Below are 20,234 nucleotides of genomic sequence, written 5' to 3'. Positions count from 1 at the left end.
GTAGTACCAATATTTCCCATAATTATTAAGATTTTACTTACTTTCCTCATTTCACCTGACTCATATGGCATGCCCATTCCCTATAATTAGCTTGGTAAGTGCATATCAAGAGTCTCATATTCTATCAAACGAGCTAGCTGGCTATCTTGGTGAATGCGTATCAAAAGAACTGTCTAGAAGGTCCTGGTAAAACAGCATTTTTTAAACTTACGGTGTTATCCTCAAAGCCTGTCCTTTCCACAAAAAGTTAACTCTAAAAAAAAAATGATTGAACTACTTTAGCTTATTAAAATCATGAGTGCTTCTGGGTTCTTAAGTGCCATTTAGGAAAAAACAAAAACAAAAACGCATCTCTTACAGAAGTATCAATCCTTTCTGGAGTATTTTTACCTTAACTCTGAAACACAGTCAGGAAATTATCACCTTAGCTAGGTAAGACTTAACCTCTTCTATTTATAATCACGTGCTATGTAGCAATGGGAAGGAGGCGAGGAAGAAAGAGAAAGGGAAAAATCAGTAAATACAAAAAAAGAAACTGTGAAAGCTAATAAGGTGTCCTCTTGTCAAAAAATCAGAAGAAATGCCCAAGTTGAATTCCAAAGCATATACCTATTGAAACACTGCAAAACTCATCATATATATGTATAGATACACATATATAAACATATATATATACACACATATATACAAATTTACATATCAGTTAATTACTGAGCAAGCTGCTTTGACAAGCCAGGAAGCATCACAATGCACAGAAAAAAATGCCTGTTTTCTGAGTAGCAGTTTAGAAAAAACTGTGCAAATAGTTGTTAAAATGATATAGCTTATATCATCCTTTGAAAATAAAACCTGCAATTAAATTTGCACATCAAATGATCCTTGAAGCTTGTATGTTACCAGTAAGTAGGAGTGACAGAAGGAGCTTGAAATCAGACAAGCTGTGTCAGTGACACATAACAGAAATGCAGTAATATAAAGAGAAGATATTACAGTAACACATGATCTGAAGCTGAATGCCACAGTGATACACTGATATTAAATTGCCAGAGGATATAACAGTTTTTTAAATGGCTTAATTTCATTGAATGTCACTGGACTAGAGTTTGCCCAAGCAGCAGAACTTAGTTATGGTCTTGGCTGAAAATTGTTAGTGCAGTGAAGGTTTACCCTGGGTGAGCAAAATATTAAGGATCCCTTTCAGGTTTATTTATTTTCAATTGATAAAATGCTTATTCTCCAAACCCATTCTTAATCTTTATTTAGATTACAATTTAAGACCTTTTAATTATAATTCTAAAAATGTGTATCTAATCCCTTTCTACTTTTGACATGGGGCTATGAAAAAGAGATTAAACAATGTTAAGAGGTGGCATGTTATGGCCAAAGGAGCCATGGATTTGAAATCTAAACTTTAATTATTTTCCTGGCTATACAATTTAGTGTTATGTGACTAACAAATCATCAGTATAGGCAATAGAACATAGTTGCAAAAAATTCAGGTTCATGTACAGAATAGGTTCACATCCCAACTCCATACTTAAAGGCTATACAACTTTGGCCACATTACTAAATCTGTTTGCTTATCTATAAAATGAAAATAATAGTATCTTCTTCACAGAGATTGGATGAAATAATATATGAAAAGAGTATAGCATAGTGTCTGGTTAACTATAAGTAATAAATGGTAGATTTTTAAAAAATCACATCTGAGGTTTTTCTTCTAAATAATTCAAATATGTCTCCCTTACTAGATAACATTTGGAATCAGATGAGGTAACATAAATTGTAACTTCTTTTTTTAAGAGACAAGGTCTTCCTGTGTTGCCCAGGCTGGACTTGAACCCTGGGCCAAAGCAATCCTTCAGCCTCAGCCTCCTGAGTAGCTGGGATTACACGACATGACATCATGCCCAGCTATGACTCTCCCTTACTCCAGGGTAACTGAGAACATATTGGTCGAACTACTGGTATAACCAAAGCATAAAAGAGGTAAATTGACAGTCACGTTCTGCTAAGTGTCACAAATAATCATATACTTAGTGCTCATAAAATTGTGTGTTCCTTAAGTCTGGTCATGTTATTTTCTTAGAACACTTCAGTGTTGTCTGAATGCAGTTATAGTAAAACCAAAGCCTGTTACTGCCATCTAAGAGCCCTTTTAGGATCCGTCCCCTGCCTCACTTTTAAGCTTTGTCTCCTCCCATTTCCTCCTACTCACTTTTCCCTAGCCCTGGGCTCGCTAGACATGTTGTTCCCTCTGTCTGAAACTCAAGTGCTCCATTCCTTAGCAATTCTCATCCTTGAAGCCTGTTTATCTACCACTTGCTCAGAGAAGCACATCCAGATATTTAAAGTGCTGTGTAAGATTACCTATCTCCAGACCTAACCCTCTTTCATTAAGCTCTGTGTCAGGACATTTTTAATTTTCTCCCTACTACTTACTACAGTTGGTGATTTTGCATGTCACTTATTTTCGGCCTGTCTGTCCCATTAGAATATATACTTTTTGAGGGAAAGGCCCAGCCTTTGTTTACCACAGTATCCCCAGCACTTACTACAATAATTGGCACATAATAGGTAAAGGCAATAAAAAATATGTCCACATATACTCAGAGTGAAAAGAAAGCAAGAAAATACTATTAACACAAATACAACAGAGTAACTCAAACTTTTCCCATTCATAATCTGTAGAAAACCGCCCAACTGTGTCTGCAATATATAGTCATATGCCATTCCCCACTCACGAAAATAAACCTAACATACACCAAATAGATTTGTTTAATTAACAAAACCACATAGATGTTTTTAACTCCAGTAGCTCATCTCCAAACTGTTTTCCTAGATGTAACAAGGGAAAGAAAGCAATACTGGAAAAACTACATCATACTCAGACTAAAAGAATGAGGTTTGTGTGGCCCAACAAAAAAGTAATCATCTGGAAGCCCCCAGCCAGTTCTGCGAACCAAGAGAAACAAAATTTCATCTCCAGACCCCCAAGCAGCTCTGCAGTTAGAAGGCATACTGCTCCACATCTCAGCCCATCAGTTTTCCTCCTTTGGAATGGTACATTTTATCCTCCGTTTCTTGTGAAAGACAGCAGTCTTGTTTGCCTTTATCTTATGCATCAGGTTAAAAGGATTTTCCTGAAAACTTAAAAGTAATAAAAGCACTCTTCACTTCTACAACAAAGAGAAATAAGAAGTGCCTGCAGGATTTCTAGTGTTTCATTCGATACCTAGGATCAGACCTTTGTTTTTTAATTTTACAAATTTTTAATTTTACAAAAAGTGTATTTTACAAATATTATTTCTGATCATAAAAGTAAATCCATGGCAAAAAGTTAGAACATACAAAACACATATTATGAACAAAAATCACAAGTCATCCTACTAGCCAGAGATAAATGCTTTCATGTTTTATATATTTTTCTAGTGTTTTTTTAATGCATACATACTTTTTTTTTTCCAAAAGGGGCTACTGTCTGTATGGTTTCATATCCTTTTAGCTCAAAGTATACTGAAAAGTCACAACAAAAAGACCACCACACTATGAATGATTTATCACTAAAGCCTTCGACAGCAGGGGTGTCCAATCTTTTGGCTTCCTGGGGTACCATGGAAAAATAATTGTTTTGAGGCACACATAAAATACACTAACGACAGCTGATAAGCTAAAACAAAAATCGCAAAGAAAAAACATAATGTTTTAAGAAAGTTTATGAATTTCTGTTGGGTTACATTCAAAGCCATCCTGGGCCTTGGGTTGGACAAGCTTATTCTATAGCCTATTTTAAACAGTTACCTAACAAAAGCTCATGTAACTAATCTTTCCTTGAGCAGTTACATTGCTAATACTTATCATAAAAATCTACAACTAAAAAATAAAAGACAATCTGCAACTACCATCCTTGAACATAAATGTTTATGCCTATTTCAGAATGTTGTCTTAGTGTAAACTTCTAAGGAAGAAAATGCTATGTAAAAGGATATGCCCATCTCTAAATTATTAATATGCTGTCAAAATTTCCCTCCAGAGATGTTACACCAACTTATACTTTGTCTTAGTGCATTCAGACTGCTATAGCAAAAATGCCTTATGCTGACTAATTTGTAAAAAACAAATTGGTTTCTCACAGCAACAAATGCTGCAAAGTCTAAAGTCAAAGCACTAGCAGATTCAGTGTCTGGTGAGGACTTGCTCTCTGCTTCAAAGATGGCACCTTCTAGCAGAGTCCTCACATGGCAGAAGGGGCAAACAGCTCCTTCTCACCTCTTTTATAAAGGCACAAATCCCATTCACGAGGGCTATCCATGACTTAATCATCCCCAAAAGGCCCCATCTCTTAATACTAGCACACTGAGGATTAGGTTTTCAATATAAATTGTGGAGGGATACATTCAGACCACAGCACCTAGCCACCAGATTTTTTTTTCTCTTACCTCACACTCTCACCAAAACACTGGTTATCACTTATTTAGGGAAAAAGAAAAAAAAAAAAAAAACATTTTTCAAGGCTGGGTGCAGTGGCTCATGTATATAATTCCAGAACTTTGGGAGGCTGACGGGGGCGGGTGCATCACTTGAACCCAGGAGTTTGAGATCAGCCTGGATAACATGGTGAAATCTCATCTCTACAAAAAATTTAAAAACTTAGCCAGGCATGGTGACACACACCTGTAGCACCAGCTACCTGAAAGGCTGATGTGGGAGAATCACCTGAGCCTGGGAGGTAAAGGTTGCAGTGAGCCATGATTGTGCCATTGCACTCCAGCCTGAGCAACAGAATAAGACCCTGTCTTGAAAAAAAAATTTCTTTTCAATCTGATAGAGAAAAAAAATTACATATTTCTTTGCTTAGTAGTGATGTTAATCTTTCTTTAAAACCATTTCCACTAATATTTTCAATACTTTCTTACTGATTTTTCATCTTTTTTTTCCTTTTAGATCGATGAGAATCATTTGTTATTCATCAGCATGGATTTTTCATTGTATATGTATAAGATATAAATATGCATAAGATATTTCCTCAAGACCAAAATATACATACATATCAGATTTATGTTTCTGATCTCAAGTTCTAACTTAAACACTAACATAGACCTATTCTATATCTACACTTAAAAAAAGGTTACAGATTAGGTCTTTCTGTATTCTCAGTAACATCCTTAAATTAAAAATTACATCTGTTTATCGTTTTCTAAGTCTCATGAGGTAGTGATCCTTTCTGTATACCTTCATAGATTATTCTAATTGTACTTAACCTGAAACCAAAAATTTGTGATCAACTTTCAGATAAAGTCATTTTATACTTAAGAAAATGAAGTTTACTCACTAACCTCATGCTACCTCTCAAATCCCAGAAGGTCACCTTAATTTTTACTGCAAATGCAGAATTAGTTTGAAAATAACCAATAGGTTAACCATACTAGTACAAAAGCACCATTACATCATTAATAGAGAGACACATGTCATTATTCTTTATCTCTTATTGACTTTGAATATTCATTAACTAAAGAGGAAAATTTTGTGGCTTCTTAATATAAAATCAAAATATCACCTTTGGGTCAATCTAAAGCTTATGAACTTTCAGAATTTGATTTCAATATTCAGTCCTCATCTCAGACTTCCAGGATAAATTATGCACTTTATGTATAAGATATGTCTCGAATATCACCAAAAAGTCTCCTTTCAAAGACTTCAGCATTAGGTAAACACGAGACTTAGATCCAGAAAGAAAAAGTAGTTTTTCTGAATATGAATAAAGTTTATAAAAGTTTTCTGTGCTGTCAAATCATAGAAATTAAAATCAGCTCTAATTCTCTTTCAAATTTGGCTGTTATACTATAATAAGCACATATTAAATAGTCACTTTGTATGAGTCTTATGTAGATTCCTACATGGATCTTTTAGAAAGACATACGATATACATATGTATATCTCCCACACAAATTCTCTTGGCACTGCTCTATTTTGTAAGGAAGACTATGGACATCTCAATATCTGCAAGTATGGATATCACTTTACTCTTAAAACTTTTCAATCTCTGATATGGTTTGGCTATGTCCCCACCCAAATCTCATCTTATACTGTAGCTCCCACAATTCCCACATGTCATGGGAGGATCCCAGTGGGAGATCATTGAACCATAAGACAGTTTCCCCATACTGTTCTCGTGAGTAAATCTCTGGAGATTCCCCTTTCACTTGGCTCTCCTTCTGTCTTGCCTACCACCATGTAAGATATGACTTTCACCTTCCACCATGATTGTGAGACCTCCCCAGCCACAGGGAACTGTGAGTCCATTAAATGTCTTTTTCTTTATAAATTATCCAGTCTTGGGTATGTCTTTATCAGCAGCATGAAAACAGACTAATAGAATCTCTAAAGTTCTTTTCCCCAAAAACTTAAAATAGCATACAATGCATGAAAATAATGAGTCTTCAGTTTACTTTGTCATTTTGAATAATTTCACAATGAAAAAATTCAACATCCACAAATCACTCACTCCTAAGTATCCTGTTAGGAAAAAAAAAAATACACTTTCTTATTCTGTATTCCAATAGGATACCACTAGTCCACAGATCTGTGTCAATAAATCCAGATAAGCCAGCAATCCTGATACTTATCTGTTAGATAACTGAAGCAATTTCTACTAGTTTATGGGGACTGCCTGGAATTTTAGCAGCAACATGCTTGTCTCATACCACTAACTGTGTATGACCTGAAATCACCTTCAGAGATCTCAGGAAAAACCAGGTAGTAGTTGTAGTGGCTCACACGTGTAATCCCAGCTACTTGGGAGACAGAAGCACGAGGACCACTTGAGCCCAGGAATTCAAATCCATCCTGGGCAATACTGTGATACCCTATCTCAAAAAAACAAGAAAACAAAAAAATAAAAAGAAAAGAAAAGAAAAGAAAAAAACTAAAAAAAACCTGTGTGGGTGTGCACACACATTTTGTAGCTTACACAGCACTTCATTTACATTGTCCTTACTAATTCTTGTACCTTTGTTACCTTATGAAAGATTCTAAAATAGGGTAACACAATGGGTCTTCATTATACGGTGATTCACTCACCACCACAGTACCATCCTTGGACATCAGAACTGTAAAGATCTCATTACAAGAATCCTGATTCATCATCATCAAAGAACAGAAAAATGAAAAAAAATGTATGATGGAAAAACATGAATTTTTAAAACTTATAAGCTCTGTCACATACAAGTTTTATTATATATTTATCAGATGTGTGTCTTAAGCATTTGTTGAAATTTGTCTCACATCAGTAGGCTGATTGGCTCAAAAATGAGATGCAGAATTTGGCCTTTAGGTTTATCTGTATTACAAATACAGGTATGTGTGTGTGTATATATGTATATATATATATGTGTGTATATATGTATATATGTATATGTATATATAAAGCATACACATAGCAATGTGTACACTTAACAGCATAAACAGTGAACAAAGCAAAATTTAATAAAAATCATACTTAAATGTAAAATCAGAAGACTTTAATATGATGGCTGGTTATTAGTCAGTCATGAAAACTGAATAAACAGAAAGATTTAAGGAAGCAAATTGCCATTTCTACTCCAGTAAGGCTTTGTGGGGAGCTGATATCTGATGATTTTACAAGAGAAATTAAAAAGCTGACAAAGCAAGAAGGATTGGGTGCCTGTTTTTCAGACGAAGGACATGTTGAGGAACAAAGATTACAAGCAGGAAAGCAGCAAGAGAAAAGAGGGATAATTACACTGTCAAGAGTGACAGAGTGATGGGATTTACAGAGGGGACTGGAAATCTCACGCATCTGTGGGACATAAAATTCAGTCTCTGTGGTTGGCTGGGAAGAAAATCTTAAAAACAAATCCCTAAAGAAGATAGCTCTGGCTCAGCAGAGTTCAAATATCTGCCAAAGTCCAAGTAGAAGAACTAGAACAAAAGCTCTGTAGTGATACATACTGGGTAGTTACAAAGAATGATCAAGAGAGAGGGTCAGATTTTGTGAAAAAGCCTGATGTCTGAGTGGTGACAGCAAAAAATAAAGATATACACTTACATGCATACGCATGGAATGCTTTCTTGCCAGAGATCTTAGTGATATAGTGGGCATTTCTCAAAATAGTGAGATGGCAAAAAGAGGCAAATTTCGAAGTGACAATCTGTAGCTTTATTTTTCTTAATTTGGTCTGAGCTGGTAATTAGTTAATCTGTTCCTGCTTTGCCTCCTGAAAGAATGAATAAAGATTTGCTGAGTGCCTACTATATAGTGTGTACTATGTTAGGGATAAATAAAATCATATAGTCATTCTAGAAGCAGAAATTATTACTCCAGTTTCATTAGTGATGTATAAGGAAGAGAGAGAAAAATCTAATTCGGGCTAATTAAACAGAAAGCTGGTTTCATTACCGAAAGTTATGAGTTGAAAAAGACACAGCATAGCCAGAACTGGACCAATTTAAACCTTGTTGCATATGACTACTTAGATTTAAATTGTTAAACAGTTAAGAATGACTACAATTGCGGTAAGTCATATTTTTTCAGGTTCTGAAATTCACTAGCTCTCTTAAACCATCATTCCACTCAGGAAATTTTATGAATTTGTTTAGTTAAATCTAAGTTAAGTACAAGTAACTATGGTTTTACTATTTAAATTTTTTACAAAGCCTGGGCACCTGGGGTTCTGATTATTTCCCTGCTGGATTTAATATCTACCTTTACATGTAGGACTTTACACAGCTGGATTTTCTTTAGAAGCAATAATCTCAAGTAGATTAACTCTCACTAACAGATCACAGTAGATCTGACCATTTGGCATGCAGTATATATCCCTAAATCAACAACTCATTTCATTACTCCAAATTCATTGTTTTACTTGTGTCCATCAATCCTTATTATTATGTTTTATTTTAAACATAATTGAAACACTTTAATACTTCCTTTAATGTTGGTAGATACTAATACATTTAATTTAAGACAACTGATCCATTGCTACAGCTTATGTAAATATAGTAAAGCAAAGTATTTAAAATTCTGACTCATTAAAATAAAAAATAAATAAGTCTAGTTTCCTTTACCAGGATGCTTTTATAAAGATGGTTCCCCCATAATGCTTTAAAAAATGATGAAAAACTTATAACTGCAGCATAGAATAATTCCCTACCAGGTCTGATCGCAATGGAAAGATTTAAAGCCCTGTGAAATGAGTAAGCCCCTGCTACTCAGCACTGAAAGGGAATAATCAACAGATTAAAAGCATTGATGTAGCTGATTCTACTAAATCACTAGTTTTGCATTTTACCTACTAGTTTTTTAGTGATGGAACTTTAATTGTTACCGAAAGTGTAGTCAACTGGTGTTACAGAAAGAAAACACAGGTGACCTAATCCAGAAGAGTCATGCCAACCACAAAACTCAGCAGACTATTCATCACCATGGCAATAACTCTCAAGCAGACACGGAAGCCAATTCACAGATTCCATTTTCCAATAAGGGAGTGACGTGGGGGTGTATTCATGTATATAATTTACACAGTGCCCCATGCCAAGCTAGTAACAATCCAACATGAAACTTAAAGAAACTATAACAGTGGTCCTTTTAATAATACTGGGTCCTGAGGCATGGAAAGGTAATCTGTTCCTCACTACAAAGAACCTCAGAGAATGTAACACAAACACAGCAACAATAATCAGGAATACTCTCCTAAGTGCTGAGTCATTAATTGAATTTGAAGAGTCAGACATTACTCCTAATACCACCATATCTATGTGAGGATATAGCATGTATCTTTCACATGAAAATACAAGGCCTGAAATCACAGATTTTACTATTTACATTTCAGTGAAATATTTATGCTTTGTGACTTACTTTAAATACAAAATAACACTACCTTCCTGAGACTTTCAATAAGTTTAAACTGAAAATGTTTGTTGCAGAGATGCTATTTCTCGAAATATTTAAGGCACCGTATATTTTAACAAACTTTGGTAGCAAAATATTCAAGCCAATAAAAAATTGCTAAAGGACACTATTAAGAAAATGAAAAGACAAGCACAGAGTAGCAGAAAATATTTGTAAATCCATCTTTTTTAAAAAACGTTTCTTGTACAGCACCGTGCAGTAGCAAATTCCCAGTTGTTTTACCTGAGAAAGGCTTTATTCCTCCCTCACTTTTGAAGGATAATTTTACTGGATCCTGAATTCTAAGTTAGTGATTTTTGTGTCTGTTTTCCAATATTTTAAATATTTCATTCTACTCTCTTCTTGCTTACATAGTTTTTGAAGAGATGCCCAATGTAATTCTTACTCTTAAACCCCTAAAGGTAAGATGAAGTCATCCAACCACCTTTCAAAATCTTCCCTCTGTCTGAATTTCTGCAATTTCAGTAAGATATGCCTATCTGTAGATATTTTGGTATTTGTCCTGAGCTTAGTGTTTGTCATTAATTTTGGGCTTCCAAGATTTGTATGTATGTAATTTGATGTCTGTTGTTAATTTTGGAAAATTCTCAGTCATTATTATTTCAAGTAGTATTTCTTTGGATCCTTTGTCTCGCTCTTCTCATTGTGCACCCATTCTGCATATGTTACATCTTTTGTAATTGTATCATACTTCTTAAATATTCTGTTCCAGTTTTTTCATTCTTCTTATACCTTCAGTTTAGAAAGTTTCTATTGCCCTACCTCCAAGCTCACTGATTCTTTCATTAGCCTTCTCTAATCTACTGATGGCATCAAAGGAATCAAAGGCATTCTGCATTTCTGTTGGGTTTTAATTTCTTTAGTTGTATCCCAAAAATTCTGATATATTCTGTTTTCATTTTCATTTAGTCAATGTATTTTTTATCTCCCTTGAACTTCCTCTTCATCCTATGGATTATTTAGAAGTCTGTTGCTTATCTTCTAAATGTTGGAGATTTACTTATCTTTCTGTTATTGATTTCTAGTTTGACTCCATTGTGTACATAGAATGCATGTATGATTTCAACCTGTCTAAACATGTTGAGGTACTTTTTATAACCAGGAATACATTTATTTTGAATTGTATGGTGCCTTCATCAATGTTTACATAGGTATAATTAACTCTCAAGGCCTGTACCTCCCCACACATCTCCTGAATCATATTTCCAGATTAATCCTGTTTAAATACATTTTAATTTAATTATTCACAGTACACTTCTAGGGATCAAGAACCTCAAATGGCTCCCTACTGGTGATCACAACACTGTAAATTCTCCTGTGTACCTTCTGACGTCCACCACACCTGGAACCCTCTCCATTATATCAACTCCCATCTCTATGACTCTGAGGCATCTCAACTTTTGCTTAGTTTTGATAACCATACGAACAATTACAGTTATTTGATAAACACTTTTGTAATACACACACACACACACACACACACACACACACACACAGAGTCATTTATCCATTCAGTTAACTTATGAAATAGGTATGATAATCGCGATTTTACAACTGAGGAAATAAAAGCTCAGAGTTTTGTACTTGCCCAAGACCACATAACTTAAGTGGCAGAGCCACGTTTTAAATTCAGATCTTGATTACTCAAAAACTTCTGCTGTTTCTCACTGGAAAAAGAATAAAAGCATGACTTTTCCTTTTAGCACTTCATTCTATCCAGTTTATTAATTTAACCAATATATGGGAATATAAATTCTAAGCACGGAGCTAGACACTTGAAAAATAAAAGATTCAACAAGATACACTAGAACTATTCTTGCATGAAGGCAGCTTAAAAACTATGGGACTTTAGATAGATAATTCTAGTTTGTAAAAAAAAAAAAAAAACTATGAACTCTTTAAGAGCAGGGACTTTCTCTTTACCCTGGCATATGACTACCTCAATCTTTTCTGTATTTGCTTCCTGTGTTACTAAACAGAATTATGAACCTGACTATTAGGACCACCATACATTGTTATCAGTATTGACTAGTCTCTGACCATTGCTCATTAATACTTCCTTTCCTGTTAGTTCCTTAAGACAGTCTCCCATAATAACTATGTCTTCAAATTATAATATAGCCCTTCTTTTCCTTCACTCCCCTCAGAAAATAATTGCATCTCCCATATAACCAAAAGAAGAGACACAAACGGCATGTCCTCCTTTATCTACATATAAATAAGAACATCTACAATAGCACAAAAGATCTATTAGATGTTAAATACTGCTTTAAAAATAGATTCACAAATGACATGCTTCTATATGACATTTAAAACATTCCATTTACTTATTTCAGAAATGCATCTTGGGCAAAAAGTTCAATCAAAAATATAAATCATAGCACCTTAAAGGCATGTCTTTATATGACATAGAAATTCATCTTTTTTAGATAGAATAATTAAAATGTTCTGGGCAATGCTATCTAGGTTTTTTAGCTAGTTTAACCAAATCTCCTAAACAGATTCCTGTAACACTGGAAATATTTATTATCTTTTCAAAGTATTTTTGAAGACAAATTCAAAACATAAAACTTTAAAGTAAGTCTCCCACCATTAAAAATATTTGACTTTTTTTTTTTTGAGAGGGAGTCTCACTCTGTTGCCCAGGCTGGAGTCCAATGGTGCAGTCTTAGCTCACTTCAACCTCAGCTTCCCGGATTCAAGTGATTCTCCTGCCTCAGCTTCCCAAGTAGCTGGGATTATAGGTGCCTGCCACCACGCCTGGCTAATTTTTATATTTTTAGTAGAGACGGAGTTTTACCATGCTGGCTAGGCTGGTCTTGAACTCCCGACCTCAGGTGATCTGCTCATCTCAGCCTCCCAAAGTGCTGGGATTATAGGTGTGAGCCACCGCACCCAGCCTTAACTGAATTTTAATTGGCTTTTTCACATCATGTGACTTCATGCTAAAGATTCTAAGAGCTAAAGTATTTTCTGAATGGAGAACATTTTTTTTCTAGTATTCCTACATAAAAAGATTTTATTTTGTCTTCATGTAAGAGTCAGTAATTTCAATCATCCCCCAAGCTGGCAGCAAGAAGGTATTTGATGTGCTGTTAGCTAACCCCTACAGCTTGTACAGTCATATTCTGGATGAAAAACAGAATATGACTGTATGTGTGTTGGCAAAAGGAAGCTGGATGGTTAATCACTATATACATCTGTCCCTTAAAATCTGATTTAAGGATGGAATTTTTTCATTTTATCCATAAAAAGAAAGCAAACTGAAAAGGTAGACTTTTTTCTTTCAAAATTAGTTACTACTTAAATAACTGTCTACTTCTGAGAGCAGGTAAGTCTAAAGTTAAACTACATATTTCATAAAACCCTAACCCTATCTCCAATAATGTAGCTCATTAGTGACCAATTAACCCATTTTCATAAGTCTATAGCAATCTCAGCCAGAAATGTTGACATATCTCTAAACCTGGCTAGACATTCTCATCTTAATGAAGATGAATGCTATATCAAAGAAACTATGACTATACACAATTTCTCAAGGTGATCTACTGTATCAAGACCTTCATCAACAATGCATTCCATTTTGAGCCCATTAATTAAAACTTCCTTTGGGTTTTCCCACATAATCATGGTGATAATGACAACAACAGTGAGGAGAAGATACCAGCAATGACAATAATTACATTATTCTGTGAACTCTTTGTGCTCCACAGTGTACTAGGCACTTTCTATATACTATCTCATGTAACCCTAACAATCCAAAAACAACACCCCTTTTACAACTATAAAATTTAAAGCTCAGAGAGCATGCATGCCCAAAATTAAACAGTGAAGACTATGAAACCTGGCCTTTCTGCTACATCCTACACTCACTATCTATGTAAAAAAGCAATTGGCAAATATTCCTTAAAACTATTTTTCTTTTAATAGTCCATTTTTTTGGAGAAATGAAAGAAATGACATAAGTGGAACTAAATAAGCCAACGTTTACTAAGAAACAACATTTTTTAAAGATAAAAAAGAATATGATTTGCAATAAAGAGAACACAAAAGTACTTGCCAGATTACTCATAGTTTGGAGGTTACAGTCACCACAGGAAAATAAAACTGTTGAGCTAGCTCTGAAGATTAAAGGACATGGTGTTAATCATTGTTAAGGCCCTGAATAGAGCTCCCTTGGTCATTCTGTAAGGAACAGAATAAGTGAACTATATAAGGAAAATATAACATTTTATTCTAGACTAAGACAGAAATAGCAGCTGCAACATTAGACAAAAATGACCACCTAGTAGTCACGACCACCACACTAGAACCAAACAGCATGTAAATAAAGGAGTACATGGAGACAATTTTACTAGCAGCTGACCAGTATTCCTTTCCCAAAACAGATACCGGAAAGAAATATAGGGTATTTGTCCATTTTCACACTGCTATAAAGATACTACCCAAGACTGGGTAATTTATAAAGCAAAGGTTTAATTGGCTCACCGTTCAAAAGGCTTAACAGAAAGCATGGCTAGGAGGCCTCAGAAAACTTACAATCATGGCGGAAAGTGAAGAGGAAGCAAGCCCATCTTTCAGGCGAGAGGGGAAAGTGTGTGAAGGAGGAACTGTCAAACACTTAATAAAACCATCAGATCTCATGAGAACTCACTCACTATCATGAGAACAGCATGGGGAAACCATTCCCATGATCCAATCACCTCCCACTAAGTCCCACCCTCAACACACGGGGATTATGGGATGAATCTGAGATGAAATTTGGGTGGGGACACAGAGCCAAACCATATCATATAGTAATTATGTTCATTAAATAGTATGCTGGCACATTTTAAAAGCCTAGATATACTTTTTATGAAATGAAGAAAGAAGAAAAAGACATTCAAAAAAAACCTCAGCCTGGAGATAAGAGGATCACATGTCCTTGGTGGATGGAAGAAGAATAACAACAAGAGAAATAAAGGCAGGTAAAAAGAAAACCAAACAAACAGAAAAGCCAATGAAGATAGAAGAAATATCCATTCTGTCTTACTAAGCGTCATACCACATGTATCAAGGCATCCAGATAAATGGTTAAAATTCCAGAGAAAGGACTAGGCTTTTCTCCACAGTAAGAAATGTAAAAACATTGAAAATAATGTAAGCTGGTTTTTTTATGGAAAATTCATTTTTATCTTTATTTTTCACTTTTTAGAAAAAGCGTCTCACTCTGTCACCCAGGTTGGAGTACAGTGATGCAATATCAGCTTACTGCAGCCTTGACCTCCTAGACTCAAGTGATCCTCCCACCTCAGCCTCCAGAGTAGCTGGGACCACAGGTGTGTACCACAACACCCAGCTAATTTTTGTAGAGACAAGGTTTCTCCACATCGCCCAGGCTGTTCTCAAACTCCTGAGCTCAAGTAATCTTCCCCCCTCCCCACCACCCCCCACTCATTACAGGAGTGAGTCACCACACCTGGCCGGAAAGTTCATTTTTAATGACCTTTAAACAATTCCTTCAAAAATTTCCAGGTGTTTTGTAGTTCTATATCAGTGCTTTTAAGACCATATAATCAACTGATCAAGTTTGGTTTTCTCTCCTCCTCTTCTGCTTCCTCCTCTTCCTCTTATTCTATTTGTTTGCCAGTTTATTCAGAAACAACATATAAGATGGTCCTGTCTTACTACTGTTCCAGGGGTACTAGGCTATAATAATATTCAAAAGTTTCATGCTTTAAAAGATCTGCATGTAACTGTTAATTCCCATTTAACTCATCATGACAGTTCACAATATTAATACCCCTATCTTACATTTTTCATAATAAAATACTTTCATATCCATGATCTCAATTTATTCTCATAACATGTAAGCTGGAAGGTAAGCAGGGCCAACTGCCGTATCATTCCCATATTATTAAAAATAAGCAAACGGACACAAAGATGTCAAGGCACTAGGGTCACAACACTGAAGGGCATCTGCAGCACAGTTCAGGTGTTGACAGGGACCTTCGAACACCTAGCCTGCGACCCTCACCACCACTCCACACTAACAGCATTTCAGGGATAATGGTAGTACTTCTGAGTACATGCAAATGACAAACTTTCCAAAGAAACAGGAGACTGATTTAAATATACTAATTTTTCTACAAATAAACTCACCTCAAAAATGAAAATAAGCTCCAACTCTTATGTTTCCTTCCACTCAGTCCAATGAAGGCTATATTAAAGGTGTTCTGCATGTAAAAAAATGATAAAAGTAAAATATTCATTTTGAAGCACTATATGCAACCCATACTTGCTTTTGCTTAAGAAATAGACTTCATTCTCTTATACTTTTTTGTTCCCTCTTATCAAGATTCAAAATTATATAGATGGAAAAGATAAAGAGGAAAGAGATCATGAAGGATAAAACATTGTCATATGGCACATCCCATGTTAATGCTATTTGACTTAATCCTTACAGTAACCCTGGGAAGTATTGAAAAAGTTAACATTCTAAGATTAAAACCATGATTTGAATCCATGTCTAATCCTAAGTGCCTAAAAGCTACTGTATTTTACATCTTTTTAGCATTTTCTAACATTTTATAAACTGTAAGTAAAATAGACACATTTAAGTATTTATTCTATGTAGTTGGGCACATATATTCAGCTCAAAGCCTATAAGTAAACATAGTAACTAGCTTATTTAAATTGTAGACCTTTTAAAAAGTGCATGTTATTAAAGTAACCTACATCTGTGTAACTTAGTGTTGTAAAATACATGTTGAATACGTATCTATCAGTTAAATATTTAAATAATCCATAAGTGGGTATATTTTTAAAAGCTCACAGAAAAAAATGCCAATAATAGGATGAAGACAAAGAGTTTGAGTTTGTGTGTGTGTGTGCATGCATGTGTGTGTGCGTATGCATGTGTGTGTGTGTGTTTTGTGACAGGTTCTTGCTCTGTTGCCCAGGCTGAAGTACAGTGTCACTACCATGGCTCACGGCAGCCTCAACTTCCTGGGCTCAAACAATCTTTACATCTTGGACTCCCAAGTAGCTAGGACTACAGGTGCGTACCACCACACCCAGCTAATTTTTAAACATTTTGGAGAGATAAGGTCTTACTATGTTGCCCAGGCTAGTCTCAAACTCCTGAGCTCAAACAATCCTCCTACCTCATACTGCCAAAGTGCTGGGATTACAATCATGAGCCAATGTGCCGGGTCGAGTTTGTGTTTTAAACCAAAAACTACCCCTAGTACCATGTCACTTTAATGACCTGTAATAATTAACAATATTAACTTTTTTGTAACATGAGTTTAGCAGCAAGGAAAATAGACTTTGGAATAAGGGAGATGTGGATTTGAATTCCAATGCCCTAAGTTAACACTATGAAAATACTGAAGATGAGCATTTCATTCTTCTGTACACATGTTAATAAAAAATCACTTGCCTGGAGGCCACATATATTTGATGACAGCAATGTCATAAAGTAAATGTAAAACCAATATGGCTAGCTAAATAGATGTTACATCCTCTATGTGCTGAACTTTGCATTTTACAGAAGACACCCTCAAGCTTGGTTAAGATCTTATTAATAAATCTTTCCTTTTCTTTAAATTCTAATAAAGTCAGTAAGTAAATCAATCCAAAGCAGGTTAGAAGCATTGAATTTGAATTTAGGAAGCTAGGGTTGCTAGATGTGACAGAAGGAAAGAACAGAAGAAATAAATTGGTACATTATAATAATAAGAGAAAAATAATACATATGATGCAAAGAAAAAATCCATAAGGCATCCTGAGAGTATGTGATACAGAACCATACAACCAAGCATATATCAATACTCTTCATGGATATACTATATTACAGCCCAAATAAACAGTATGCATAATGATGAATTTACATTCTGCTTACAAAGGATGAGATGTGCTCAACGTTTGTTTAAAAAATTATCCTAAATAGTTAAAAAAAATAAAATGTTCATATTTAAAGTATTGTACTTTAATTCAGATAGCTAGACAGCTGGTAAACTCACTTACATTTGAATCTGAAAAGCACACTACTAGGCAAACCTGATAAATGAGATGTTAGTACAGATAACAGAACAACTATTAGGGGCTCAGGCCTCATAAGTAGTACCAGACAGTGTACTAAACATAATAATGTAAGTCTCTTCTTTCAAAAAGCTCACAGCTCTATAGAAAATGCCACCATAAGTATCAATAAATTTTGATACTATTTGGTACTGTAATCGAGGTTAACCAAAAGACAGGTAATGTTTAGTTTTCTCCTTTTATGACATTACCAGCTATTGAAGTTCAATGCCTAGACACTTTAGTTCAGAAAGGGTTGCAAAGTGTGACTTTAAGAAGGCTGAAACAAAATAGTTGAGAAAAAATATACCAAAAGCAAGACTCTGTAACACAGATTAAAAATAAGCATAAGAAGCTCCATCCCTCCTCCCTTCTACAAAAAATAACAATGACAGCAGCAACAACTAACATCTACTGAGGGCTTACCATGTTCTAAGTGCTCTAAGTGCCTAATGTATATAAACTCATTTAATCCTCACAATGACCTTATGAGGGAAGTTCTATTGTTGTCCTAAATTAACAGACGATAAAACTGAGGCACGAAGACATTAAATTATTTGCCCAAAGTGATGCTAAGTGAAGAACTAAAACTGTAAACAGGAAGTCTGACTTCAGAGCCCATGATTTTAACTACTATATACCTAAACATTAAAAACTTAATGATGCTACTGTGTTGTAGAAGGTAGAGTTCTCAAAGCATATCCTAGTGATTTTTTTAAAAAAACTATTATTAAAACTGTTTCGATAGTCCTTCAACACCAATTATTTTCAATTTTTGCTCATTTAGCAATATATGCTTATGATTTGAATCTATTTGCTCTATATTCCTCAGGTGCTTTTTGTAAATACATCAAAATTTCCCTATGACTCCTGCCATTAAAAACTCAGAAACAACGAAAGTTTTTATACAAACTTTAAAATTAGCTAAACAAATAGTAAATGAGAGGAATTCTCTTAACAGAAATATTATTTAATATATTTTAATCATATATAAACTACCAAAATATATATATTTCCTTGTGTTCTTTCTGACAGGTGGCATTTAATACATAGTAGCTAATATTTTAATTGTGAATATCTAACTATTATTCTGCTAATTAACATCACTTGTATACTAACTAATATTAGACTCATTTCTCAACTGCTAACAATATTTCCCACAGGTGTAAATGATCATTTAGAAACACGTCCACCCTGAGGGGCTAAGAAACCCTTTTGTACATTGCAGCTAGAAGTAAGCTTTACATAATTAACAAGATTTTGCCTATAACTCCTATTCACCTAAGTTGTGAAGATTAAGGATAAATAACATTGTGAGGAAAACTTAAAGATGGGCTTCTGTCACTTAAATGTCCAAAGTTAAGTTACATTTTCATTATGTTTGTTGTTTGAAGGATCAATCTATACTGAAAATATAAAAATAATTCATTGAACTTACTGAAGGTCCTTCATAATAAGAAAATTCTTAGCCCTGAAGATAAAAATTAGCAAAGAACAACTTCCCTTCAACTCACTTTATGCCCTAGAGCAGGCGTCCCCAAACTTTTTACACAGGGGGCCAGTTCACTGACCCTCAGACCATTGGAGGGCCGCCACATACTGTGCTCCTCTCACTGACCACCAATCAAAGAGGTGCCCCTTCCTGAAGTGCGGCGGGGGGCTGGATAAATGGCCTCAGGGGGCCACATGCGGCCCGTGGGCCGTGGTTTGGGGACGCCTGCCCTAGAGCATTCTGCATGTACCTTAAAACACCTAGTTGTACTTAGTATGCCATTTGTTGGCATATTTGTCTCATAGTTGGAATATAAACTACAAAAGGACACCAGCCAACTTGCTTTTTGTGTTAACACCAACACCTGTAAAGTCCTAGCAGGTGCTTAATAAATGTTTGTTGAATCCACATACAAGCATCACCTTTACTCCAAGGACCGGATTAAATCATTAACCATGCCACAGTTAAACACTCCATGGTGAAGCTAGATCTACCAAACCCGGGATTCAACTCTCAAGAGACTTTCATTTTGGTCTTATTCTGACTCCTAAGTCCACGAAGGCATACCTACTGCAGATCGCTCTAATACAGCACAGACTACATCCCTGGGTTACTCTTCTAAGCCTAGAGCCTTTAACCTATAACAATAGCTAACAATCACTGATAGCACTCTGTGTGCCAGGTACAACACCAAATATATCGTATTCCTCAGTTCATGTGATCTTTACAATAACCTAAGGGTAGTAG

The 20,234-nt window shown here is 35.1% G+C and overlaps 1 protein-coding gene across 4 annotated transcripts in view; it reads right to left on the bottom strand.

Moving 5' to 3' along the window:
* The window catches only part of EPS8 (EGFR pathway substrate 8, signaling adaptor), a 164,240-nt gene that overhangs the window by 98,770 nt on the left and 45,236 nt on the right, over positions 1 to 20,234 (bottom strand). Inside the window, exon 1 of one of the 4 annotated variants that reach the window (XM_039461654.2) lies at positions 16,073 to 16,146. The exons of 2 other annotated variants lie outside the window; for them this stretch is intronic. Coding sequence is in view for 1 of the 2 variants with exons in the window: in XM_074403254.1 (XP_074259355.1) it covers positions 13,992 to 14,003 (12 nt within the window). In the remaining variant the exon portion in view is untranslated. Of the gene's footprint in view, positions 1 to 13,991; positions 15,173 to 16,072; positions 16,147 to 20,234 lie in introns of those variants that run through there. One more of the 4 variants, XM_074403254.1, reaches the window with a different exon arrangement.

This window comes from Saimiri boliviensis, chromosome 7 (assembly GCF_048565385.1).
Source record: "Saimiri boliviensis isolate mSaiBol1 chromosome 7, mSaiBol1.pri, whole genome shotgun sequence".
Lineage (NCBI taxonomy): Eukaryota > Metazoa > Chordata > Mammalia > Primates > Cebidae > Saimiri > Saimiri boliviensis.
The sequence above is the reverse complement of the archived record's forward strand: the minus strand, read 5'-3'. Positions and strand labels throughout refer to the sequence as shown.